Genomic DNA, 23,013 nt, shown 5'->3' with positions numbered 1-23,013 from the left:
GATAAAAACGAAAAACAGAAAAATAAGAACAAGGAATGAATCCACCTTAGTGGCGTCTTCTTCTTGAAGGGCCAATGATGTCCTTAAGCTCTTCTATGTCCCTTCCTTGCCTTTGTTGCTCCTCCCTCATTGCTCTTTGATCTTCTATAATTTCATGGAGAATGATGGAGTGCTCTTGATGTTCCACCCTTAATTGATCCACATTGTAACTCAAATCTTCTAAGGAAGTGTTGAGTTGTTCCCAATAGTTATTGGGAGGAAAGTGCATCCCTTGAGGCATCTCCGGGATTTCTTGGTGATGAGCTTCCTCATGCGTCTCTTGGGTTCCATGAGTGGTCTCTCTTGTTTGCTCCATCCTTTTCTTAGTGATGGGCTTGTCCTCCTCAATGAGGATGTCTCCTTCTATGATAACTCCAGCTGAGTAACATAGATGGCAAATAAGATGAGGAAAAGCTAGCCTTGCCAAAGTAGAGGACTTATCGGCTATTTTGTAGAATTCATGGGAGATGACTTCATGAACTTCTACTTCCTCTCCACTCATGATGCTATGAATCATGATGGCCCGATCTACAGTAACTATAGATCGGTTGCTAGTAGGGATGATGGAGCGTTGGATGAATTCCAACCATCCTCTAGCCATAGGCTTGAGGTCCAGTCTTCTTAGTTGAACTGGCTTGCCTTTGGAATCTCTTTTCCATTGAGCTCCTTCCACACATATGTCCATAAGGACTTGGTCCAATCTTTGATTAAAGTTGACTCTTCTAGTGTAGGGGCGTGCATCTCCTTGCATCATGGGCAAGTTGAACGCCAACCTCACATTTTCCGGACTAAAATCTAAGTATTTCCCCCGAACCATTGTAAGATAATTCTTTGGGTTTGGGTTCTTACTTTGATCATGGTTCCTAGTGAGCCATGCATTGGCATAGAACTCTTGAACCATTAAGATTCCGACTTGTTGGATGGGGTTGGTTAGAACTTCCCAACCTCTTCTTTGGATCTCATGTCGGATCTCCGGATACTCATTTTTTTTGAGCTTGAAAGGGACCTCGGGGATCACCTTCTTCTTGGCCACAACATCATAGAAGTGGTCTTGATGGGCTTTGGAGATGAATCTTTCCATCTCCCATGACTCAGAGGTGGAAACTTTTGTCTTCCCTTTTCCTTTTCTAGAGGTTTCTCTGGCCTTAGGTGCCATCAATGGTAATGGAAAAACAAAAGCTTATGCTTTTACCATATCAAACTTAAAATATTGCTCGCCCTCGAGCAAGAGAAGAAAGAAAAGAAGAAGAAAAAGAGAAAATATGGAGGAGAGTAAGGGAGGTGTATTCGGCCAAGGTGTAAAAGAGGGGGTTGTGTTGTGTGAAAATTAAGAAGAATGGACGGGTTTATATAGTGAGGGGAGAGGGAGTAGGTTCAGCCATTTAGGGTGGGTTTGGGTGGAAAAGAAATTTGAATTTTGAAGGTAGGTGGGGTTTCTGGGGAAGAGTGGATGGATGTGAATGGTGAAGAGGGTAATTGGAAAGAGAGATTGAGGTGATTAGGGAAGGGTTTTGGGGAAGAGTTTTTATTGGAAAGAGAGGATGAATGTTGAGAAGAGGGGAGAATATGGTAGGTGGGGATCCTGTGGGGTCCACAGATCCTGAGGTGTCAAGGATTTACATCCCTGCACCAATTAGGCATGTAAAATCCTTTCCATGCAATTCTAGCGTTTAAACGCCGAAGTGATGCATGTTCTGGGCGTTCAACGCCCATGTGCAGCATGTTTCTGGCGTTGAACGCCAATTCCATGCTTGTTTCTGGCGTTCAACACCAGCTCTCCTCAGGGTGCATTCCTGGCGTTTGAACGCCGGGATGTTGCTTGTTTCTGGCGTTCAACGCTAGATCTATGCTCTGTTTTGGCGTTGAACGCCAGCCAGATGCTCCTTACTGGCGTTTAAACGCCAGTAAGTCCTTCCTCCAGGGTGTGATTTTTCTTCTGCTATTTTTGATTTTATTTTTAATTTTAATATTTTTTTTGTGACTCCACATGATCATGAACCTAATAAAACATGAAATCACAATAAAATAAAAATAAAATTAGATAAATAAAAATTGGGTTACCTCCCAATAAGCGCTTCTTTAATGTCAATAGCTTGACACTGGGCTCTCATGGAGCCTCACAGGTGATCAGGTCAATGTTGTATAGTCCCAACACCAAACTTAGAGTTTGGTTGTGGGGATTCAACACCAAACTTAGAGTTTGGTTGTGGCCTCCCAACACCAAACTCAGAGTTTGGTTGTGGGGGCTCTGTTTGACTCTGTACTGAGAGAAGCTCTGCATGCTTACTCTCCCTTGTTACAGAAGGATAGCCGTGTGCCTTAAACACAAGGTAGTCCCCATTCAATTGAAGGACTAATTCTCCTCTGTTAACATCTATCACAACTTCTGCTGTGGCTAGGAAAGGTCTTCCAAGGATGATGCATTCATCCTCCTCCTTCCTAGTGTCTAAGATTATGAAATCAGCACGAATGTAAAGGCCTTTTACCTTTACCAACACATCCTCTACTAATCCATAAGCTTGTCTTACTGACTTGTCTGCCAATTGTAATGAGAATAAGGCAGGCTGTACTTCAATGATCCCCAGCTTCTCCATTACAGAGAGTGGCATAAGATTTATGCCTGACCCTAGGTCACACAGAGCTTTTTCAAAGGTCATGGTGCCTATGGTACAGGGTATTAAGAATTTGCCAGGGTCTCGTTTCTTTTGAGGTAAAGTATGCTGAACCCAGGTATCTAGTTCACTAATGAGCAAGGGAGGTTCACGTTCCCAAGTCTCATTACCAAATAACTTGGCATTCAGTTTTATGATGGCTCCTAGATATTGAGCAACTTGCTCTCCAGTTACATCTTCATCCTCTTCAGAGGAAGAATAATCTTTAGAGCTCATGAATGGCAAAAGGAGATTTAATGGAATCTCTATGGTCTCTATATGAGCCTCAGATTCTTTTGGATCCTCAATAGGGATCTCCTTCCTGCTTGAGAGACGTCCCATGAAATCTTCCTCATTGGGATTCTGTCCTCTCCCTCCTTCTTGCATCCGGCCATGTTGAGTATATCAATGTCCTTGCACTCTCTTTTTGGATTTTCTTCAGTATTGCTTGAGAGAGTACTAGGAGGGGTTTCAGTGATTTTCTTACTCAGCTGGCCCACTTGTGCCTCCAGATTTCTGATGAAGGACCTTGTTTCATTCATGAAATTTAAAGTGGTTTTAGACAGATCAGAGACTAAGTTTGCTAAGTTAGAGGTATTCTGTTCATAATTCTCTATCTGTTGCTGAGAAGATGATAGATAAGGCTTGATATTGCTAAGCCTATTTCTTCCACCATTATTAAAGCCTTGTTGAGGCTTTTATTGATCCTTCCATGAGAAATTTGGATGATTTCTCCATGATGAATTATAGGTGTTTCCATAAGGTTCACCCATGTAATTTACCTCTGCCATTGCAGGGTTTTCAGGATTATAAACTTCTTCTTCAGAAGATGCCTCTTTAGTACTGTTGGATGCATTTTGCCATCCATTCAGACTTTGAGAAATCATGTTGACTTGCTGATTCAACACTTTGTTCTGAGCTAATATGGCATTCGGAGCATCAATTGAACTCCCTTCCTCTGAGGCGTCCCATTATTCACGGAATTCCTCTCAGAAGTGTACATGAATTGGTTATTTGCAACCATGTCAATAAGTTCCTGAGCTTCTGCAGGCTTTTTCTTTAGGTGAATGGATCCACCTGCAGAGTGGTCTAATGACATCTTGGAAAACTCAGATAGACCATAATAGAATATATCTAATATGCTCCACTCTAAAAACATGTCAGAATGACACTTTTTGGTCATCTGCTTGTATCTTTCCCAAGCTTCACAGAGGGATTCACCATCTTTTTGCTTGAAGGTCTGAACATTCACTCTAAGCTTGCTCAGCTTTTGAGAAGGAAAGAATTTATCCAAGAAGGCCGTGACCAGCTTATCCCAGGAGTCCAGGCTATCTTTAGGTTGTGAGTCCAACCATGTTCTAGCTCTGTCTCTTACAGCAAAAGGGAAAAGCATGAGCCTGTAGACTTCAGGATCTACTCCATTTGTCTTAATAGTCTCACAAATTTGCAAGAACTCAGTTAAAAACTGGTAAGGATCTTCAGATGGAAGTCCTCACACTTGCAGTTCTGTTGCATTAGAGCAACTAATTGAGGTTTCAGCTCAAAATTGTTTGCTCCAATGGCAGGAATTGAGATGCTTCTTCCATCAAACTTGGACGTGGGTTTAGTAAAATTACCAAGCATCCTCCTTGCATTATTGTTGTTAGGTTCGGCTGCCATCTCCTTCTCTTGTTCGAAAATTTCAGAAAGGTTACCTCTGGATTATTGTAATTTAGCTTCTCTTAGTTTCCTCTTCAGAGTCCTTTCAGGTTCTGGATCAGCTTCAACAAGAGTGTTTTTTTTTTGTTCCTCTATGTTACAGTAAAGAAGTTCCTTATTGTTAGTAGAAGAAGAAAGGGAATAAAGAAAGGAGAATCCAAACACAAGGGTAAGGATAGAGGCAGTGATTGGAGATGGAGAGAGGTGAAGAGAAGTGTTGGTAAATGAATAAATAAATAGAAGAAGATGAGAAAGAGAATTCGAAAATTAATTTTGAAAAGGAGTTAATGATTTTCGAAAATTAAAGATGAGATAGAATTAAAATTAAAATTTAAAATAATTAGTAAATTAAAAAGAATTTTTGAAAAAGGGATGAGATATTTTCGAAAAGTAGAGAGGGAAAAGTAGTTAGGTAGTTTTGAAAAAGATAAGAAACAAACAAAAAGTCAAATAGTTAGTTGAAAAAGATTTGAAAATCAAATTTGAAAAGATAAGAAGATAAGAAGTTAGAAAAGATATTTTAAAATAAAATTTTTGAAAAAGATAAAATTTTGAAAAAGATATGATAAAAAAAATATGATTAAAAAAATATATGGTTAGAAAAGATTTAATTTTTAAAATTAAAATTAATTACTAACTAAAAAATAAGATTCTAGAATTTAAAGATTGAACCTTTCTTAACAAGAAAGCAACAAACTTCAAATTTTTGAATCAATCATATTAATTGTTAGCATAATTTTTGAAAATAAAGATAAAATTAAGAAAAATATTTTTGAAAAATATTTTTTTAAAAAGAAAATTTCAAAAATTAATAAGAAAAATAAAAAAGATTTGATTTTTGAAAAAGTTTTGAAAAGATAAGATTTTTAAAATTGAAAATTTGACTTGACTTGTAAGAAACAACTAATTTTAAAAATTTTTGACTAAGTCAACTCAAATTTTCAAAAATTATGAGAAAATTAAGGAAAAGATAATTTTTTTATTTTTAAATTTTTAATGAAGAGAGAGAAAAACACAAATATGACCCAAAACATGAAAATTTTGGATCAAAACCAATGATGCATGCAAGAACACTATGAATGTCAAGATGAACACCAAGAACACTTTGAAGATCATGATGAACATCAAGAACATATTTTTAAAAAATTGTTTATGCAAAGAAAACATGCAAGACACCAAACTTAGAAATCTTTAATGCTTGGACAATAACAAACAAAAAATGCATATGAAAAACAACAAAAGATACAAAATAAGAAAACATTAAGATCAAACAAGAAGACTTACCAAGAACAACTTGAAGATCATGAAGAACACTATGAATGCATGAATTTTCGAAAAATGTATGATGAATATGCAATTGACACCAAACTTAAAACTTGATACAAGACTCTAACAAGAAACACAAAATATTTTTTATTTTTATGATTTTATTATTTTTTTGTATTTTTATTATTTTTTTCGAAAATATTCTTTAGAAAAACGAAAATAAAGAAAAAATTTTTTGAAAGATTTTTGAAAACTTTTTTGAAAGGAAAATAAAAAGAAAATTACCTAATCTGAGCAACAAGATGAACCGTCAGTTGTCCATACTCGAACAATCCCCGGCAACGGAGCCAAAAACATGGTGGACGAAATTGTGATCATCAACAATGGCTCCAAAGACTTGGTGCTCTCAAAGATAAATCACACTTTGTCACAACTCCGCACAACTAACCAGCAAGTGTACTGGGTCGTCCAAGTAATACCTTACGTGTGTAAGGGTCGATCCCACAGAGATTGTTGGTATGAAGCAAGCTATGGTCATCTTGTAAATACCAGTCAGGCGGATTTAACTAATTTAAGATATTATTGGTTTTTTCGAATAATAATAATAAATTAAATAGAAAATCAAGATAAAGTTACTCATGTAATCCAATGGTGGGAATTTCAGATAGGTGTATGGAGGTGCTGTGTTCCTTCTGAATCTCTGCTTTTCTACTGTCTTTATCCAATATTTGTCACTCCTTTCTATGGCAAGCTATATGTAGGGCATCATAGTTGTCAATGGCTACATCCCATCCTCTCAGTGAAAATGGTCCAAATGCTCTGTCACAGCACGGCTAATCATCTGTCGGTTCTCGATCATGTTGGAATAGAATCCCTTGATTCTTTTGCGTTTGTCATCACGCCCAGCAATCGCGAGTTTGAAGCTCGTCACAGTCATTTAATCCCGGAATCCTACTCGGAATACCACAGACAAGGTTAGACTTTTCGGATTTCCATGAATGCCGCCATCAATTCTAGCTTATACAATGAAGATTCTGATTAAGGAATCCAAGAGATATGCGCCCGGTCTAAGGTAGAACGAAAGTGGTTGTTAGTCACGCGTTCATAGGTGAGAATGATGATGAGTGTCACGGATCATCACATTCATCATGTTGAAGTGCAACGAATATCTTAGAATAGGAATAAGTTGAATTGAATAGAAAATAGTAGTACTTGCATTAAACTCGAGGTACAGCAGAGCTCCACACCCTTAATCTATGGTGTGAGAAACTCCACCGTTGAAAATACATAAGTGATAGAGGTTCAGGCATGGCCGAATGGCCAGCCCCCAAAACGTGATCAATAGTCTCCTAAGATGAATAATAAAATAAAACTGAGACCAAAGATGTAACATGGTCGAAAGACAACTAGTACAATAGTAAAATGTCTTATTTATACTAAACTAGCTAATAGGGTTTACAGAAGTAAGTAATTGATGCATAAATCTACTTCTGGGGCCCACTTGGTGTGTGCTTGGGCTGAGCTTGATCTATCCATGAGCTGAGGCCTGAGGCTTCTCTTGGAGTTGAACGCCAAGTTGTAACGTGTTTTGGGTGTTCAACTCTGGTTCGTGACGTGTTTCTGGCGTTTGACTCCATAATGCAGCATGGAACTGGCGTTGAGCGCCAGTTTATGTCGTCTAATTACGAATAAAGTATGGACTATTATATTTCTGGGAAGCTCTGGATGTCTATTTTCCAATGTCGTTGAGAGCGCGCCATTTGGAGTTCTGTAGCTCCAGAAAATTCATTTCGAGTGCAAGGAGGTCAGATTCCAACAGCATCAGCAGTCCTTTGTCAGCCTCCTATCAGAGTTTTGCTCATGTCCCTCAATTTTAGCCAGAAAATACCTGAAATCACAGAAAAACACACAAACTCATAGTAAAGTCCAGAAATGTTAATTTAGCACAAAAACTAATGAAAACATCCCTAAAAGTAACTAGATCATACTAAAAACTACCTAAAAATAATGCCAAAAAGCGTATAAATTATCCGCTCATCAACACAGCAGAGCTCCTCACCCCCAACAATGGAATTTAAGGACTCATGCCATCAAAGAGTACAAAGTTCAGATTGAAGTGCGAATGAATATCTTAGATAGAAACAAGCATGTTTGAATGAAAAATAAAAATAATTGCATTAATCCATCGAGACACAGCAGAGCTCCTCACCCCTCATGCCATCAAAGAGTACAAAGTTCAGATCTAAAAATGTCATGAGGTACAAAATAAGTCTCTAAAAGTTGTTTAAATACTAAACTAGTAACCTAGGTTTACAGAAAATGAGTAAACTAAGATAGATAGTGCAGAAATCCACTTTTGGGGCCCACTTGGTGTGTGCTGGGGCTGAGACTTGAGCTTCTCATGTGCCTGGGCTGTTTCTAGAGTTAAACGTCAGGTTGTGACCTGTTTTGGGCGTTTAACTCCAACTGGTAACCTGTTTCTGGCGTTTAACGCCAGAATAGAACATGGAACTGGCATTAAACGCCAGTTTATGTCATTTATCTTCGAGCAAAGTATGAACTATTATATATTGCTAGAAAGTCCTGGATGTCTACTTTCCAACCCAATTAAGAGCGTGCCAATTGGACTTATGTAGCTCCAAAAAATCCATTCCGAGTGCAGAGAGGTCAGAATCCAACAACATCAACAGTCCTTTTTCAGCCTGAATCAGATTTTTACTCAGCTCCCTCAATTTCAGCCAGAAAATACCTAAAATCACAGAAAAACACACAAACTCATAGTAAAGTCCAGAAATATGAATTTTGCCTAAAAATTAGTAAAAATATACTAAAAACTAACCAAAACATACTAAAAACTACATTAAATTACCCCCAAAAAGCGTATAAAATATCTGCTCATCACTGCCATGTTACCTGCACGGGAATCAACTAAATCAGTAGTAAATGAGCTTGTTTCTTCCTCAAATGGTGGTTCAGATTCGCCCTCAGATGAGACTAGTGAATTGATAAGAATCACTTCACCACTCTCAGAAGCTAACCGACGTCGAGCTTGCCTAATACGTGAAAGAGTTCTTTCAATTTTAGGATCAAAAGCGACTAAGCTCGGATCAGGCAGTGAACGCGTCATTCAACGAGAAGAACATAGAGCTCATGGTAATAAAACAAAATAAAATAAAATGCAAATAAATAAATTCCAACCAATGAATTAGCACACTATTGCAACTCCTCGGCAACGACGCCAAAAATTGACGGAGGCGGAAATTGACCGATTAAGAATTTAATAGAATAAATACGTTGCAAGTCTAGTTCTTAACCAGTGAAAATCTGCTTATCAATTTAAAAGGGTTGTCACAAAATTAGAAGAAAAATATTGGGAGTATGAATCCCAGGTCGTCTCCCAGTGAGTTTACAAAAGAGTGCAGCTTATTGGTCAAAGGTTCTCCCAAAAATTTTGAGTTTGAGAAACAGGAAAATAAATAAGAGAATTTATGTAATTTAAATAAAGATCTTGACCGGGAGAAGATTAATTGAAAGTTCTATCCTTGTTGGATTTTTCTCAAGATCAATTGATAATTGGTAGTTGTTTCCACTTAGTTATCCTTTATTGAATAAAGGAAAGTCAAGTAAGTTGGAAGTCAACTTCTATTCACAAGTTCTAATCCTTTCCCTTAGGAAGGATTAGCGTTAGTGACTAGAGAGTCAACCGACAATAAACCCAATTACAATTTGACTCTTGAGTATTCCAACTCAAGGTTCTCCTTTTAATCAACTCTCAATCAAGTTGGGAAACTACTCTATTATCATGAATGTAGACTTCACAAAATAAAAAGGGAAAATAACGAAAGACATGATAAATAATAATAAAAAAGATCAATTAAAAAATAAAAATAGTTTTTGTATTAATAAACTCTAAAAATAATCCAATTGTAACTCTGGAAAAATTAAGGATACGAAAGAGTAAGTGAAAAGTAAGAAAACAAACTAGAATGACGAAGTCTTGGAGGAGGTAACAACTCTTCTCAATATCCAATTCCAAAAGCAAATAAAATTCTAAGAACCATGAATGTGTAGAGAGAAAACCTAGAGGAGGGGTAAAATCCGATCTAAAAACTAAAAACTATCCTAGTCAGAATCTCCCCGAGTCTCTACATGTTCCCTGGCTTTAGTCTGTGTTTCTGGGCCAAAAATTGGGTCAAAACGCAGCCCAAAATCGCCCCCAATGATTTCTTTAAATTCTACAGATCGCGCATGTCACGCGTACGCGTCGTCCACACGTTCGCGTCATCCGTGCAGATTTCAATCCACGCGTTCGCGTCAAGCATGCGAACGCGTCACTGCAATTTCTCCATTTCGCGCGGTCGCGTGAGGCATGCGTCCACATCGGTGTTCGCTTGTCATCTCCTTGATTTCTTGTGTTCGTTCCATTTTTGCAAGCTTGCTTTCCATTCTCTAAGTCATTCCTGCCCTATGAAACCTAAAACACTTAACACACGGATCACGGCATTGAATGGTATAAAAGAGAATTAAAATACACAATAAAAGATCTCTAGGAAGCAAGTTTTCAACTATAGAACAACTTTGGGAGGGAATTATAATATCATGCTAATCATATGAATAAGTATGTAAAAACTTGATAAAACCACTCAATTAAACACAATATAAATAATAAAATAATAGTTTATCAATTAGTGACTGTTTTTATGACTGATTAGTTTATAAAATCAGTCTCTAACTTAAAAATTAGCAACCGATTTAGTGACCATAACTTTAGTGATTGAATTATCAATCAACCACGTTTTATTCTATTTTACCTATCGATCGGTTGCAAAATCGGTCGCTAAATTAAAAAACAGTGACCGATTTTGTGACCAAGAGTCTCAAGGACATTCCTCCTTTTGTTTTGGTTGCTAATTCGGTCGCTAAATTAAAAAGTAGCGACCGATTTTAGCAACTATATATATTCTGGTTGTATAAAACTAATCGGTCGCTAATTTGGTGACTTTTAGTGACTGATTCTGTTAGTAACTAAAATCAGTTGCTAACTTAACAATTAGCAACCGATTAGGCGACCAGTAATTTAGCAACTGAATTAGTGACCAAACAGTTGTTCACCCTATTTCACTATCAGTTGCAAAATCGGTCACTAAATTAAAAAATAGCCACCGTGCCCAACATTTCCAAAGACATTACTTTCTATTTCGGTTGCTAATTCGGTTGCTAAATGAAAAAATAGCAATGGATTTTAGTGGCCAGCTTTATTCTAGTTGTATTAAAACCTTATCGGTCGCTAATTCGGTTGCTATTAGTGATCGATTTTGTCGGTCGAATTTAGCGACCAATTTTAGCAACCAATATTTTTTTTTGCCCTAGAAATTTTATATCAGCCGCAAAATCGGTCGCTATTCTGATACTTTCTTGTAGTGATAAATTATAACTTAGAACATTTTCAATTATAAAAAAAATAGGCCAGCCAAAAAAGTCCATCTTGTTTCGTCGAAACTCCCGGATTAGGCGGTGCGAGTTAGATATACTTTTTAATTATGACGGTTTTAAATTTACAATCTAATTCTCTTTTTTTTAGTGAGTTATGCAGGCTAATCCGGTGGGTTTCAGCTCGTTTGCTATACCTAACAAAACATAATTTAATTAAAAAAAAACCTTAAAAAAATTAAAGAATACGTAGAAGTGTACAATAAAAAAAAAAACCTTAAAAGAATTAAAGAATACGTAGAAGTGTACAATTAAAAAATGAATAATACACTAATTCACAGCACAGGCAAATTCACAAACACCGTCACTGCATCATAATTCTGAATTCTTCAAAGCTAAGCATCCCATCACCATTCAAATCAAAGCGACTAATCATAACTTGGCATTCCTCAACGGACATAGATTCTCCCAACTTTTTCAGCATTCTCCTCAACCCTTTAGGAGTAATGAACCCACATCGATCCGTGTCATACATCTCAAAAGCTTCCTTCAAATCCTTCAACTTCTCGTCTTCCTCCCCTCCTTCCATGAGATTCATCATATCCTCCAAACTCAGCAACCCATCGCCATCCGAATCCAACGCCGCGATCGCCATCTCCACCTCCTCCTCCAACAGAATCTCGCCACTCATCTTCCCGAGCTGGCTCCTTAGCTCAGAAGCTGAAATCTTACCGTCGCCATCTTCATCGAAGTAACCAAGAACTCGCTCAAATTGTGTGTACTTCATTATACAACAAATAAAACAGATTAATTTAATTACAAGTAATATGTATGTGGTAATTAATAGCTAGGATTGATGTTTTATTTTTGGGGCAAAGGGTGAATGAAATATGATGAAAGGAGAATTCTTATATATAGGTGTTTTTGCGCGTAAGTGGTGTGTTAACTAATTAATAACTAACTGTCGTGCATGTAAGTTTAATGAAGAAGGAAAGGGAGAGAAGTTGCCGGGAAGTGTTCGTTGGGGAAAAGGTAAACGCCAACAGCGTAAGGGCATAGGTAGGTATTAAATATTAACGAAGAAATGAAACGTTGGAGAGAGAGAGAGAGAGAAAGAGAGGACAAATTCTATTGGACCAAGACAAAATAAACACCAAATTGGATAACGCGGACCCATTACTTCGAAGTTTTCAAAGGAACCTAGAATCTGTACTGTAGTACTAATAAGTAATAATGCTGAGGTCAAAGGAGCGTGAATAATAAGAACAATACCAAAGGGATTTTAGCTAGCGTGTTGTGGCCACCTCTTTTGGGGGATAAACTAGCAAATATACATTTGAATAATTTTATTGTTAATAAAAATATATTTAAATTTTATTATTGGTAAAAATAATTTAAATAATTTTAAAATGTAATAAAAGCATTTAATATTAAATATATATTTTTAAAAATTATTTTAAAGATTAAATTTTGATAATTTTTTATAAATATATTAAAAAAATAAAGTATTTTTATTTTAAAAATTTAGTAATTTATTATTAAATATATATTTTTTATAATTTTTTGTCAATAATTAATAATACTTTTAAAAAATTACAGAAAAATATACTTAGCAAAAAATCACAGAATTTTAAGAATAATAATATTTTATTTTTCTAATCATGCTTGCAAAAATCACATTAGAATTCAATCTCTAAAGCATTTTTTTATATTAGTGTTGGATATTTTCGTCGCGTTTTATAATTATTTGAGGATATTTTTATCGATAGCGAAATTCGGATGCATTTTGTCAACAACAAAATTATTTGAGTACATTTTTAATAATTTATCCTTAAAAGAATGAGAATCATTTTTAAAAGAAAAATATTAAAAATTCAATAACTAATATTTTGAATCAAAGTTTATTTTTATATTATTAAAATTTAATTTTTGTTCACAATTGGTTGAATATTAACTAAAAATAATAAATTGGTGATTATATAATATGTTTTTTTTTAAATACATTAAGACTAAACTATCAACCAACTCCTCTAAGAATTTAGTCACAGACAAAATATCTTTCAAAAAAATCATTTTTATCAAATTTTTAATTTTTTATATGGTATTTTTGTTGTTTAAATCTTCTAAAATATTTTTATCAATAATTTAATTTTTAAATTACTTTTTATATAGTATACTAGTGCATTAAATTAAATTCTTTGCAAAATATTAAATTTAATTTAGGTATATATAAATACAAAGATAGTTAACTTTTACGGCTAATTTTTTTATGCATATAAAATACGTGTGTAGTACATTATTATTAGAAATATGGATATCTTTTATTTGTATGGAGAATTTTTTTTTTTAAATTGATACTAAACAAATCAGATGGTTTAATTTATTATTGGAGGAAGATAAATTTAAAATTGGACCAGATTTTAATATTATAATTTTTTTATTTTGTATCTGTAAAAAGTAAAATTGAAAGATCCGATTTTAGTTTAAAAATTCAAAAATTGTAAATCGGAGTGTCTATTTTTTTTTTTAATTAACACAAATCACTACGTTCACTTTGTGCTAAGACTATTTACTCAGTGAAAAAATTGGTGCCTCCAATTTCAGAATTGATTAATAGAATAAAGCACCTCTAATCACCATGTTAAAGTGAAACATTTTAGACACCACCATCCGAAATAAAATTTCCAAAATTTACATCTTGTATTGACTAATTAGTACGCTACTTTTAAGATTTTTAAAGACAGAAGTTTTTAAAGTTGTTTATGTCATTAGAACTCAAAATATATTAATAAAAAGGATTTTATATTATAATATTTAACTAAATTCTATATAAAATATACTTTTGCGTATTAAATAGCACAAAAAATAATAATGTTAAAGAATTTGTTAATAACCTACATAAAAATTAGGCTCTTGTTAAATTATAAACTTTTAATTTCCTATTCTTTCCGTGTCTAATTTCTTAGTCAGCCTCTTAATAACAACAACGATGATGTTAATTTTTCGTATTTGCTTAGAGAAATGGAGTTGTTGCTTGTGAACAGCGCGAGAAGGAAGTGAATCAGCGGACCGATTAATGTAGAAGGCGTGTCGGTGGCACACCCCACTACTGATCATGTGGTGGCTGTCAACCTATCCTTGTCATGTTTATCCATTGTGGAAGCCAAGTTGTGCATTAGCATTACATGGATTTGTTTTTTGGTGAATGTTATGATTGTCTATAACTTTGTACCTAAATTATTAAAAAAAATAAATAAATAATATTTAATAAATTTTATATAATTTATTGTTTATTTTAAATATTTTATTTTTTATTTTAAAAAAAATTATATAATTTAAATATTATAACAAAAATACTATAGAATTCACTTTATTTTTATCTGTGTTTATTAATTGTGTTTCTAATACTTTGTTTTTTATAATAGTATTATAAGGGATTTTTTTATATAAATAAAATAATTTAACAATTAATGAATAAAATAACAATTAAACTATTCTTATATAATTATTTTTATTATTATTATAAAAAACAGAAAAAAATTCAGAAACAAGCAAAAAAAATAAGAATTTTTTCTATAATAAATAAAAACATTAATTTTTAAAAGAAATTAAAAGAATCTTATTTATCGAGAATTTTTTTTTCTGTAACATAATTTGTCTAATGTCTATCTCGGTAAACTATGCTATAATTGTCTCAACTCGCTTAGTTATTTAGTATACTAGATGATAGACATATAGTTCGCCTAATAATTCGGTGACCTGCATAGAGTTCGTCTAATTATAAAATCTCTCTTTTTTGGCTTCTTCGCCATTTCGCTTTTACCTATTTCTCTCAATTTCACTCTCAATTCTTGCTCTCTTTTCATTATTCATCAACTTAGTTTTTTCTCTTTGTTCTTATTTTTATTCAATGTTCATGTTATATTTATTTATGGATTTTGTTTAGATAATGTTATAATAATAATAATATTTGAAAAATTATATTAATATTATGTAAAAATAGTTATTAATTGTTATAAGAATAAATATTTAGGAATAGTTAGATTAGTATTATGTGAATAGTTAGATCAGTGTTACGTAAAAATAGTTATTAATTGTTATATAAATAAATATTTTAGAATAATTTATGATTTTGGAGTTGATAGTAATATATAGAATAGATTTTAATTATTATAGAAATAAATATTTTAGAGTATATTACAATATATAGAAATAAATATTTACAATAAAATTGTTTATGATTTTAATTTAAATTTAAAGTGTATTTAGAGTAGTATAGTATCATTTATATTATTAGAATTAATATTTAGAGTTCTTTATTATTAGTGTAATATAATAATAAATTATACTCCCTTGACAACCTAGAAACGCATATGCTTTATTGACAATCTGCTCAAAACTGCATGCACTAAACTGAATACTTCAAATAGTTATTCTTTAATATTTTATACTCTACAATCCTCTTAATAATATATGTCTTTATTGTCATAAGAACATTTTCTTTGTTCTCAAATTGTTGCCAACTACGAACTCATTAGTCAGATCATCATTGAAACCTTTTTAACTAAAAGACCGATCTTAGTTCATTGCATCGAAATTCAATGTGGTAAAATAAGGAAATGATTATATGACTCGAAAATAGTAGGCTGAGTTCAAAAGATCGATCTTGGTTCATTGCATCAAGATTCATTGTGGTAAAGTGAAAAGGATGATCATATGACTAGGATGTAGCAGGCTGAGTCAGTGTGAGTGGGTTGTAAGTCTATGAAGTAATTCATCTCTATATATCATCCTCCTCTTCTTCATCTTCAGGTATATCGATTGGTTCAACTTTTACCTCCTTACCATCAGATATAGGGTTAACTTGATATGGATCGATCATTTGGTCTCTAATTGCATAGCCCTCATAGCTTTCAACGTCTACATGCCACATGTCCTCTGGCAGTATATTCAATTTTTCATGATTTGACCTCTCATTGTTGTCATTAGGTAGTATGTTTAGATCATCCATCAATCTTCTAATATTCCTTTTTACATTCCATTTGACTGGGTGTCATCACCAATATCTGAAGAACTCTCCTCACACAAATCAATCAGAAAAATGAATAATTCCAAAATATGAATTTTAAAAAATTGATTGTGCCAATCCCTTATTAATTTTACGTTATCATCATCACGTAGTCAATGCTTATGCCAAACACACATTACAAGAAAAATGCTGAGAATCGTCGGATTTAGCATCAGACATTAACGGCGAGTTTTTCGTTGGCTTTACCATCGAATTTGGCAATAAATTCGTCACCTTAAAATATTATCGTTAGAGTTAATGTTTCGACGGTAACGTCGACGATAAAATTTGGAGGAAAAAAAATTTGGCGCACTAACTACCATCGGATATACTGGCAAGTAAATCGGACGCTGAACTTTGTTTAGTAAAACGTTGTGTTTTGGTTACATGCACCATGATAAACCACTATTTTATGGTTTATCTTGTGCACAATTAAGTGATTTTTATCAAGCCTTTGCACACTTATTCATACTATTTGCATGGTTTTACAATTCCTTCCAGAATTTGTTCCATGATTGAAAACTTGCTTCCTAGAGTCTTTAATTTGTGTATTTTAATAATCTCTTATTACCATTTGATGCCTTAATATGTGTTAAGTGATTTCAGAGTTTATAGGGCATGAATAGTGGTGCACGAAATTGTGATCTCTAATAATGGCATTCAACTTGGTATGCGCATTTATAACTCAGCACTTTCTTCACAACCTCGCACAACTAACCAGCAAGTGCACTAGGTCGTCCAAGTAATAAACCTTACGTGAGTAAGGGTCGATCCCACGGAGATTGTTGGTATGAAGCAAGCTATGGTCATCTTGTAGATCTCAGTTAGGCGGATAATAATTGGTTATGGAGTTTTCGAATAATAATAATAAATAAACAGAAAATAAAGATAGAAATACTTATGTAGATCATTAGTGAGAATTTTAGACAAGTGCATGGAGGTGCTTTGTCCCTATTGGATCTCTGCTTTCCTACTACCTTCATCCAATCCTTCCTAATCCTTTCCATGGCAAGATGCATGTAGGGCATCACCGTTGTCAATGGCTACATCCCATCCTCTCAGTGAAAATGGTCCAAATGCTCTGTCACAGCACGGCTAATCATCTGTCGGTTCTCGATCATGTCTGAATAGAATCCCTTGATTCTTTTGCGTTTGTCATCACGCCCAACAATCGCGAGTTTGAAGCTCGTCACAGTCATTCAATCACTGAATCCTACTCGGAATACCACAGACAAGGTTTAGAATTTCCGGATTCTCATGAATGCCGCTATCAATTCTAGCTTATACCACGAAGATTCTGATTAAGGAATCCAAGAGATATGCGCCCGGTCTAAGGTAGAATGGAAGTGGTTGTCAATCACGCGTTCATAGGTGAGAATGATAATGAGTGTCACGGATCATCACATTCATCATGTTGAAGTGCAACGAATATCTTAGAATAACAATAAGTCAAATTGAATAGAAAATAGTAGTAATTGCATTGAAACTCGAGGTATAGCAGAGCTCCACACCCTTAATCTATGGTGTGTAGAAACTCCACCGTTGAAAATACATAAGTGATGAAGGTCCAGGCATGGCCGAATGGCCAGCCCCCATGAATGATCAATAGTCACCTAAGATGAATAATGGTATAAAACTGAGACCAAAGATGTCTAATACAATAGTAAAATGTCCTATTTATACTAGACTAGCTACTAGGGTTTACAGAAGTAAGTAATTGATGCAGAAATCCACTTCCAGGGCCCACTTGGTGTGTGCTTGGGCTGAGCTTGAGCTTTACACGTGCAGAGGCTTCTTTTGGAGTTGAACGCCAAGTTGTAATGTGTTTTTGGTGTTCAACTCTGGTTTGTGACGTGTTTCTGGCGTTTGACTCCAGAATGCAACAATGAATTGGCGTTGAGCGCTAGTTTACGTCGTCTAATCTCGAATAAAGTATGGACTATTACATATGGCTGGAAAGCTCTGGATGTCTACTTTCCAACGCCATTGAGAGCGCACAATTTGGAGTTCTGTAGCTCCAGAAAATCCATTTCGAGTGTAGGGAGGTCAGAATCCAACAGCATCAGCACTCCTTTCTCAGCCTTTTATCAGAGTTTTGCTCAGGTACCTCAATTTCAGCCAAAAAATACATGAAATCATAGAAAAACACACAAACTCATAGTAAAGTCCAGAAATGTGAATTTAGCATAAAAACTAATGAAAACATCCCTAAAAGTAGCTAGATCCTACTAAAAACTACCTAAAAACAATGCCAAAAAGCGTATAAATTTTCCACTCATCACAACACCAATCTTAAATTGTTGCTTGTCCCCAAGAAACTGAAAATCAATTAAGATAAAAAGAAGAGAATATACTATATAGCTCAGAATATCAATGAATATTAATTCTAATTAGATGAGCGGGATTTGTAGCTTTTTGCTTTTGAACATTTTTAGCATCTCACTTTATCTTTTGAAGTTTAGAATGATTGGCATCTCTAGGAACTTAGAATTTCAGATAGTGTTATTGATTCTCCTAGTTAAGTTTGTTGATTCTTGAACACAGCTACTTTCATGAGTCTTGGCCGTGGCCCTAAGCACTTTGTTTTCCAGTATTACCACCGGATACATAAATGCCACAGACACATGACTGGGTGAACCTTTTCAGATAGTGACTCAGCTTTGCTAAAGTCCCCAGTTAGAGGTGTCCAGAGCTCTTAAGCACACTTTTTGTTTTGGATCACGACTTTAACCGCTCAGTCTCAAGCTTTTCACTTGGACCTGCATGCCACAAGCACATGGTTAGGGACAGCTTGATTTAGCCGCTTAGGCCTGTATTTTATTTCCTTGGGCCCTCCTATCCATTGATGCTCAAAGCCTTGGATCCTTTTTACCCCTGCCTTTTGGTTTTAAGGGCTATTGGCTTTTTCTGCTTGCTTTTTCTTTTTCTTTCTATTAACTTTTTTTGCCATTTTTTTCGCAAGCGTTTGCTATTCACTGCTTTTTCTTGCTTCAAGAATCAAATTTATGATTTTTCAGATTATCAGTAACATTTCTCTTTGTTCATCATTCCTTCAAGAGCCAACAATTTTAACATTCATAAACAACAAGATAAAAAATATGCACTGTTCAAGCATTCATTCAGAAAACAAAAAGTATTGTCACCGCATCAATATAATTAAACTAAATTAAAGGATAAATTCGAAACTCATGTACTTCTTATTCTTTTATATTAAAAACATGTTTCATTTAAGAAAGGTGAAGGATTCATGGAATTATTCATAGCTTTAAGACATAGTTACTACATACTAATGATCATGTAATAAAGACACAAACATAGATAACATAAAGCTTAAAAATCAAAAAACAGAGAAATAAGAACAAGGAGTGAGTTCACCTTAGTGATGGTGGCGCTTTCTTCTTGAAGAACCAATGATGTCCTTGAGCTCTTCTATGTCTCTTCCTTGCCTTTGTTGCTCCTCCCTCATTGCTCTTTGATCTTCTCTAATTTCACGGAGAATGATGGAGTGCTCTTGATGTTCCACCCTTAATTGATCCATATTGTAACTCAAGTCTTCTAAAGAAGTGTTGAGTTGTTCCCAATAATTGTTGGGAGGAAAGTGCATCCCTTGAGGCATCTCCGGGATTTCTTGGTGATGAGCTTCCTCATGCATCTCTTGGGATCCATGAGTGGGCTCTCTTGTTTGCTCCATCCTCTTCTTAGTGATGGGTTTATCCTCCTCAATGGGGATGTTTCCTTCTATGATAACTCCAGCTGAGTAACATAGATGGCAAATAAGATGAGGAAAAGCTATCCTTGCCATGGTGGAAGACTTTTCAGCTATTTTGTAGAATTCAAGGGAGATGACTTCATGAACTTCAACTTCCTCTCTATTCATGATGCTATGAATCATGATGGCCCGATCCACAGTAACTTCGGATCGGTTGCTAGTGGGGATGATGGAGCGTTGGATGAACTCCAACCATCCTCTAGCCACAGGCTTGAGGTCCAGTCTTCTTAGTTGAATTGGCTTGCCTTTGGAATCTCTTTTCCATTGAGCTCCTTCAACATATATGTCCATAAGGACTTAGTCCAACCTTTGATCAATGTTGACCCTTCTTGTGTAGAGGCGTGCATCTCCTTGCATCTTGGACAAGTTGAACGCCAACCTCACATTTTCCGGACTAAAATCTAAGTATTTCCCCTGAACCATTGTAAGATAATTCTTTGAATTCGGGTTCACACTTTGATCATGGTTCCTAGTGATCCATGCATTAGCATAGAACTCTTGAACCATTAAGATTCCGACTTGTTGAATGGGGTTGGTCAGAACTTCCCAACTTCTTTTTTGGATCTCATGTCGGATCTCCGGATACTCATTTTTCTTGAGTTTGAAAGGGACTTCAGGGATTACCTTTTTCTTGGCCACAACATCATAGAAGTGGTCTTGATGGGCTTTGGAGATGAATCTCTCCATCTCCCATGACTCGGAGGTGGAAGCTTTTGTCTTCCCTTTCCCTTTTCTAGAGGTTTCTCTGGCCTTAGGTGCCATAGGTGGTTATGGAAAAACAAAAAAAGCTATGCTTTTACCACACCAAACTTAGAATATTGCTCGCCCTCGAACAAGAGAAGAAATAATAGATGAAGAAGAAGAAAATATGGAGGAGAGGGAGAGAGGGTTGTGTTTCAGCCAAGGAGGAGAAGAGAAGGTTGTGTTGTATGAAAATGAAGAAGAATGGAGGGGTTATATAGTAGAGGGAGAGGGAGTAGGTTCGGCTATTTAGGGTGGGTTTGGGTGGGAAAGAGATTTTGAATTTTGAAGGTAGGTGGGGTTTATGGGGAAGAGTGGGAGGATGTGAGTGGTGAAGAGGTGATGGGGAAGAGAGATTGAGGTGATTGGTGAAAGGTTTTGGGGAAGAGTGTTATTGGATTGTGTGAAGAGGAGAGAGGGTGAGTTGAGGTAGGTGGGGATCCTGTGGGGTCCACAGATCCTGTGGTGTCAAGGATTTAACAACCCTGCACCAATTAGGCGTGTGAAATGCCTTGCATGCAATTCTGGCATTTGAACGCCGGATTGATGCTTGTTTTGGGCATTCAGCGCCCATCTGTAGCATGTTTCTGGCGTTGAACGCCAGTTTCATGCTTGTTTCTGGCGTTCAACGCCAGCTCTCCTCAGGGTGTATTCCTGGCGTTTGAACGCCAGGATGTTACTTGTTTCTGGCGTTCAACGCCAGATCCATGCTCTGTTCTGGCGTTGAGCACCAGCTAGATGCTTCTTACTAGCGTTTAAACACCAGTAAGTCCTTCCTCCAGGGTGTGATTTTTCTTCTGCTGTTTTTTATTCTGTTTTTAATTTTAGCATTTTTTCGTGACTCCACTTGATCATGAACCTAATAAAACATAAAAGAACAATAAAAAGAAAAATAAAATTAGATAAATAAAAATTGGGTTGCCTCCCAATAAGCGCTTCTTTAATGTCAATAGCTTGACAGTAGGCTCTCATGGAGACACACAGGTGATCAGGTCAATGTTGTAGACTCCCAACACCAAACTTAGAGTTTGGATATGGGGATTCAACACCAAACTTAGTGTTTTGCTGTGGCCTCCCAACACCAAACTTAGAGTTTGATGGTGGGGGCTTTGTTTGACTCTGTACTGAGAGAAGCTTTTCATGCTTCCTCTCCATGTTTACAGAAGAACACCCTTGGATCTAAAACACAAGGTAGTCCCCATTCAATTGAAGGACTAATTCTCCTCTGTTAACATCTATCACAGCTCCTGCTGTGGCTAGGAAGGGTCTTCCAAGGATGATGCATTCATCCTCCTCATTCCTAGTGTCTAAGATTATGAAATCAACAGGGATGTAAAGGCCTTCAACCTTTACCAACACGTCCTCTACCAATCCATAAGCTTGTCTTACTGACTTGTTTGCCATTTGCAATGAAAATATGGCAGGCTGTACCTTAATGATCCCCAGCTTCTCCATTACAGAGACTGGCATAAGATTTATGCCTGACCCTCGGTCACACAGAGCTTTTTCAAAGGTCATGGTGCCTATGGTACAGGGTATTAAGAATTTACCAGGATCTTGTTTCTTTTGAGGTAAAGTTTGTTGAACCCATGTATCAATTTCACCAATGAGCAAGGGAGGTTCACCTTCTCAAGTTTCATTACCAAACAACTTGGCATTCAGCTTCATGATAGCTCCTAGATATTGAGCAACTTGCTCTCCAGTTACATCTTTATCCTCTTCAGAGGAAGAATAGTCTTCAGAGCTCATGAATGGCAGAAGGAGGTTTAATAGAATCTCTATGGTCTCTATATGAGCCTCAGATTTCTTTGGGTCCTCAATAGGGAACTCCTTCTTGGTTGGGAGACATCCCATGAGGTCTTCCTCATCGGGATTCACGTTCTCTCCTTCCTCCTTGCATTCGGCCATATTGACTATATCAATGGCCTTGCACTCTCTCTTTGGATTCTCTTCTGTATTGCTTGGAAGAGTACTAGGAGGAGTTTCAGTGACTTTCTTACTCAGCTGGCCTACTTGTGCTTCTAAATTTCTAATGGAGGACCTTGTTTCACTCATGAAGCTTAAAGTGGCCTTAGACAAATCAGAGGCTATGTTTGCTAAGTTAGAGGTGCTCTGCTCAGAATTCTCCATCTGTTGCTGAGAAAATGATGAAAAAGGCTTGCCATTGCTAAACCTGTTTCTTCCACCGTTATTAAAGCCTTGTTGAGGATTTTGTTGATCATTCCATGAAAAATTTGGATGATTTCTCCATGAAGAATTATAGGTGTTTCCATAAGGTTCACCCATGTAATTTACCTCTGCCATTGCAGGGTTTTCAAGATCATAAGCTTCTTCTTCAGAAGATGCCTCTT

The 23,013-nt window shown here is 35.7% G+C and overlaps 1 protein-coding gene across 1 annotated transcript; it reads right to left on the bottom strand.

Moving 5' to 3' along the window:
- Positions 1 to 11,340: 11,340 nt before the first annotated feature.
- Positions 11,341 to 12,123, bottom strand: LOC112805069 (putative calcium-binding protein CML19). The gene has a single exon (XM_025847584.3). The coding sequence runs from the start codon at positions 11,869 to 11,871 to the stop codon at positions 11,449 to 11,451; it is 423 nt and encodes a 140-aa protein (XP_025703369.1). The 5' UTR covers positions 11,872 to 12,123; the 3' UTR covers positions 11,341 to 11,448.
- Between the last annotated feature and the right edge of the window lie 10,890 nt (positions 12,124 to 23,013).

This window comes from Arachis hypogaea, chromosome 1 (assembly GCF_003086295.3).
Source record: "Arachis hypogaea cultivar Tifrunner chromosome 1, arahy.Tifrunner.gnm2.J5K5, whole genome shotgun sequence".
Lineage (NCBI taxonomy): Eukaryota > Viridiplantae > Streptophyta > Magnoliopsida > Fabales > Fabaceae > Arachis > Arachis hypogaea.
The sequence above is the reverse complement of the archived record's forward strand: the minus strand, read 5'-3'. Positions and strand labels throughout refer to the sequence as shown.

Bases quoted from the DNA above. Each gene is read 5' to 3' on its own strand.
- LOC112805069 (XM_025847584.3), bottom strand. From the start codon at position 11,871: ATGAAGTACACACAATTTGAGCGAGTTCTTGGTTACTTCGATGAAGAT.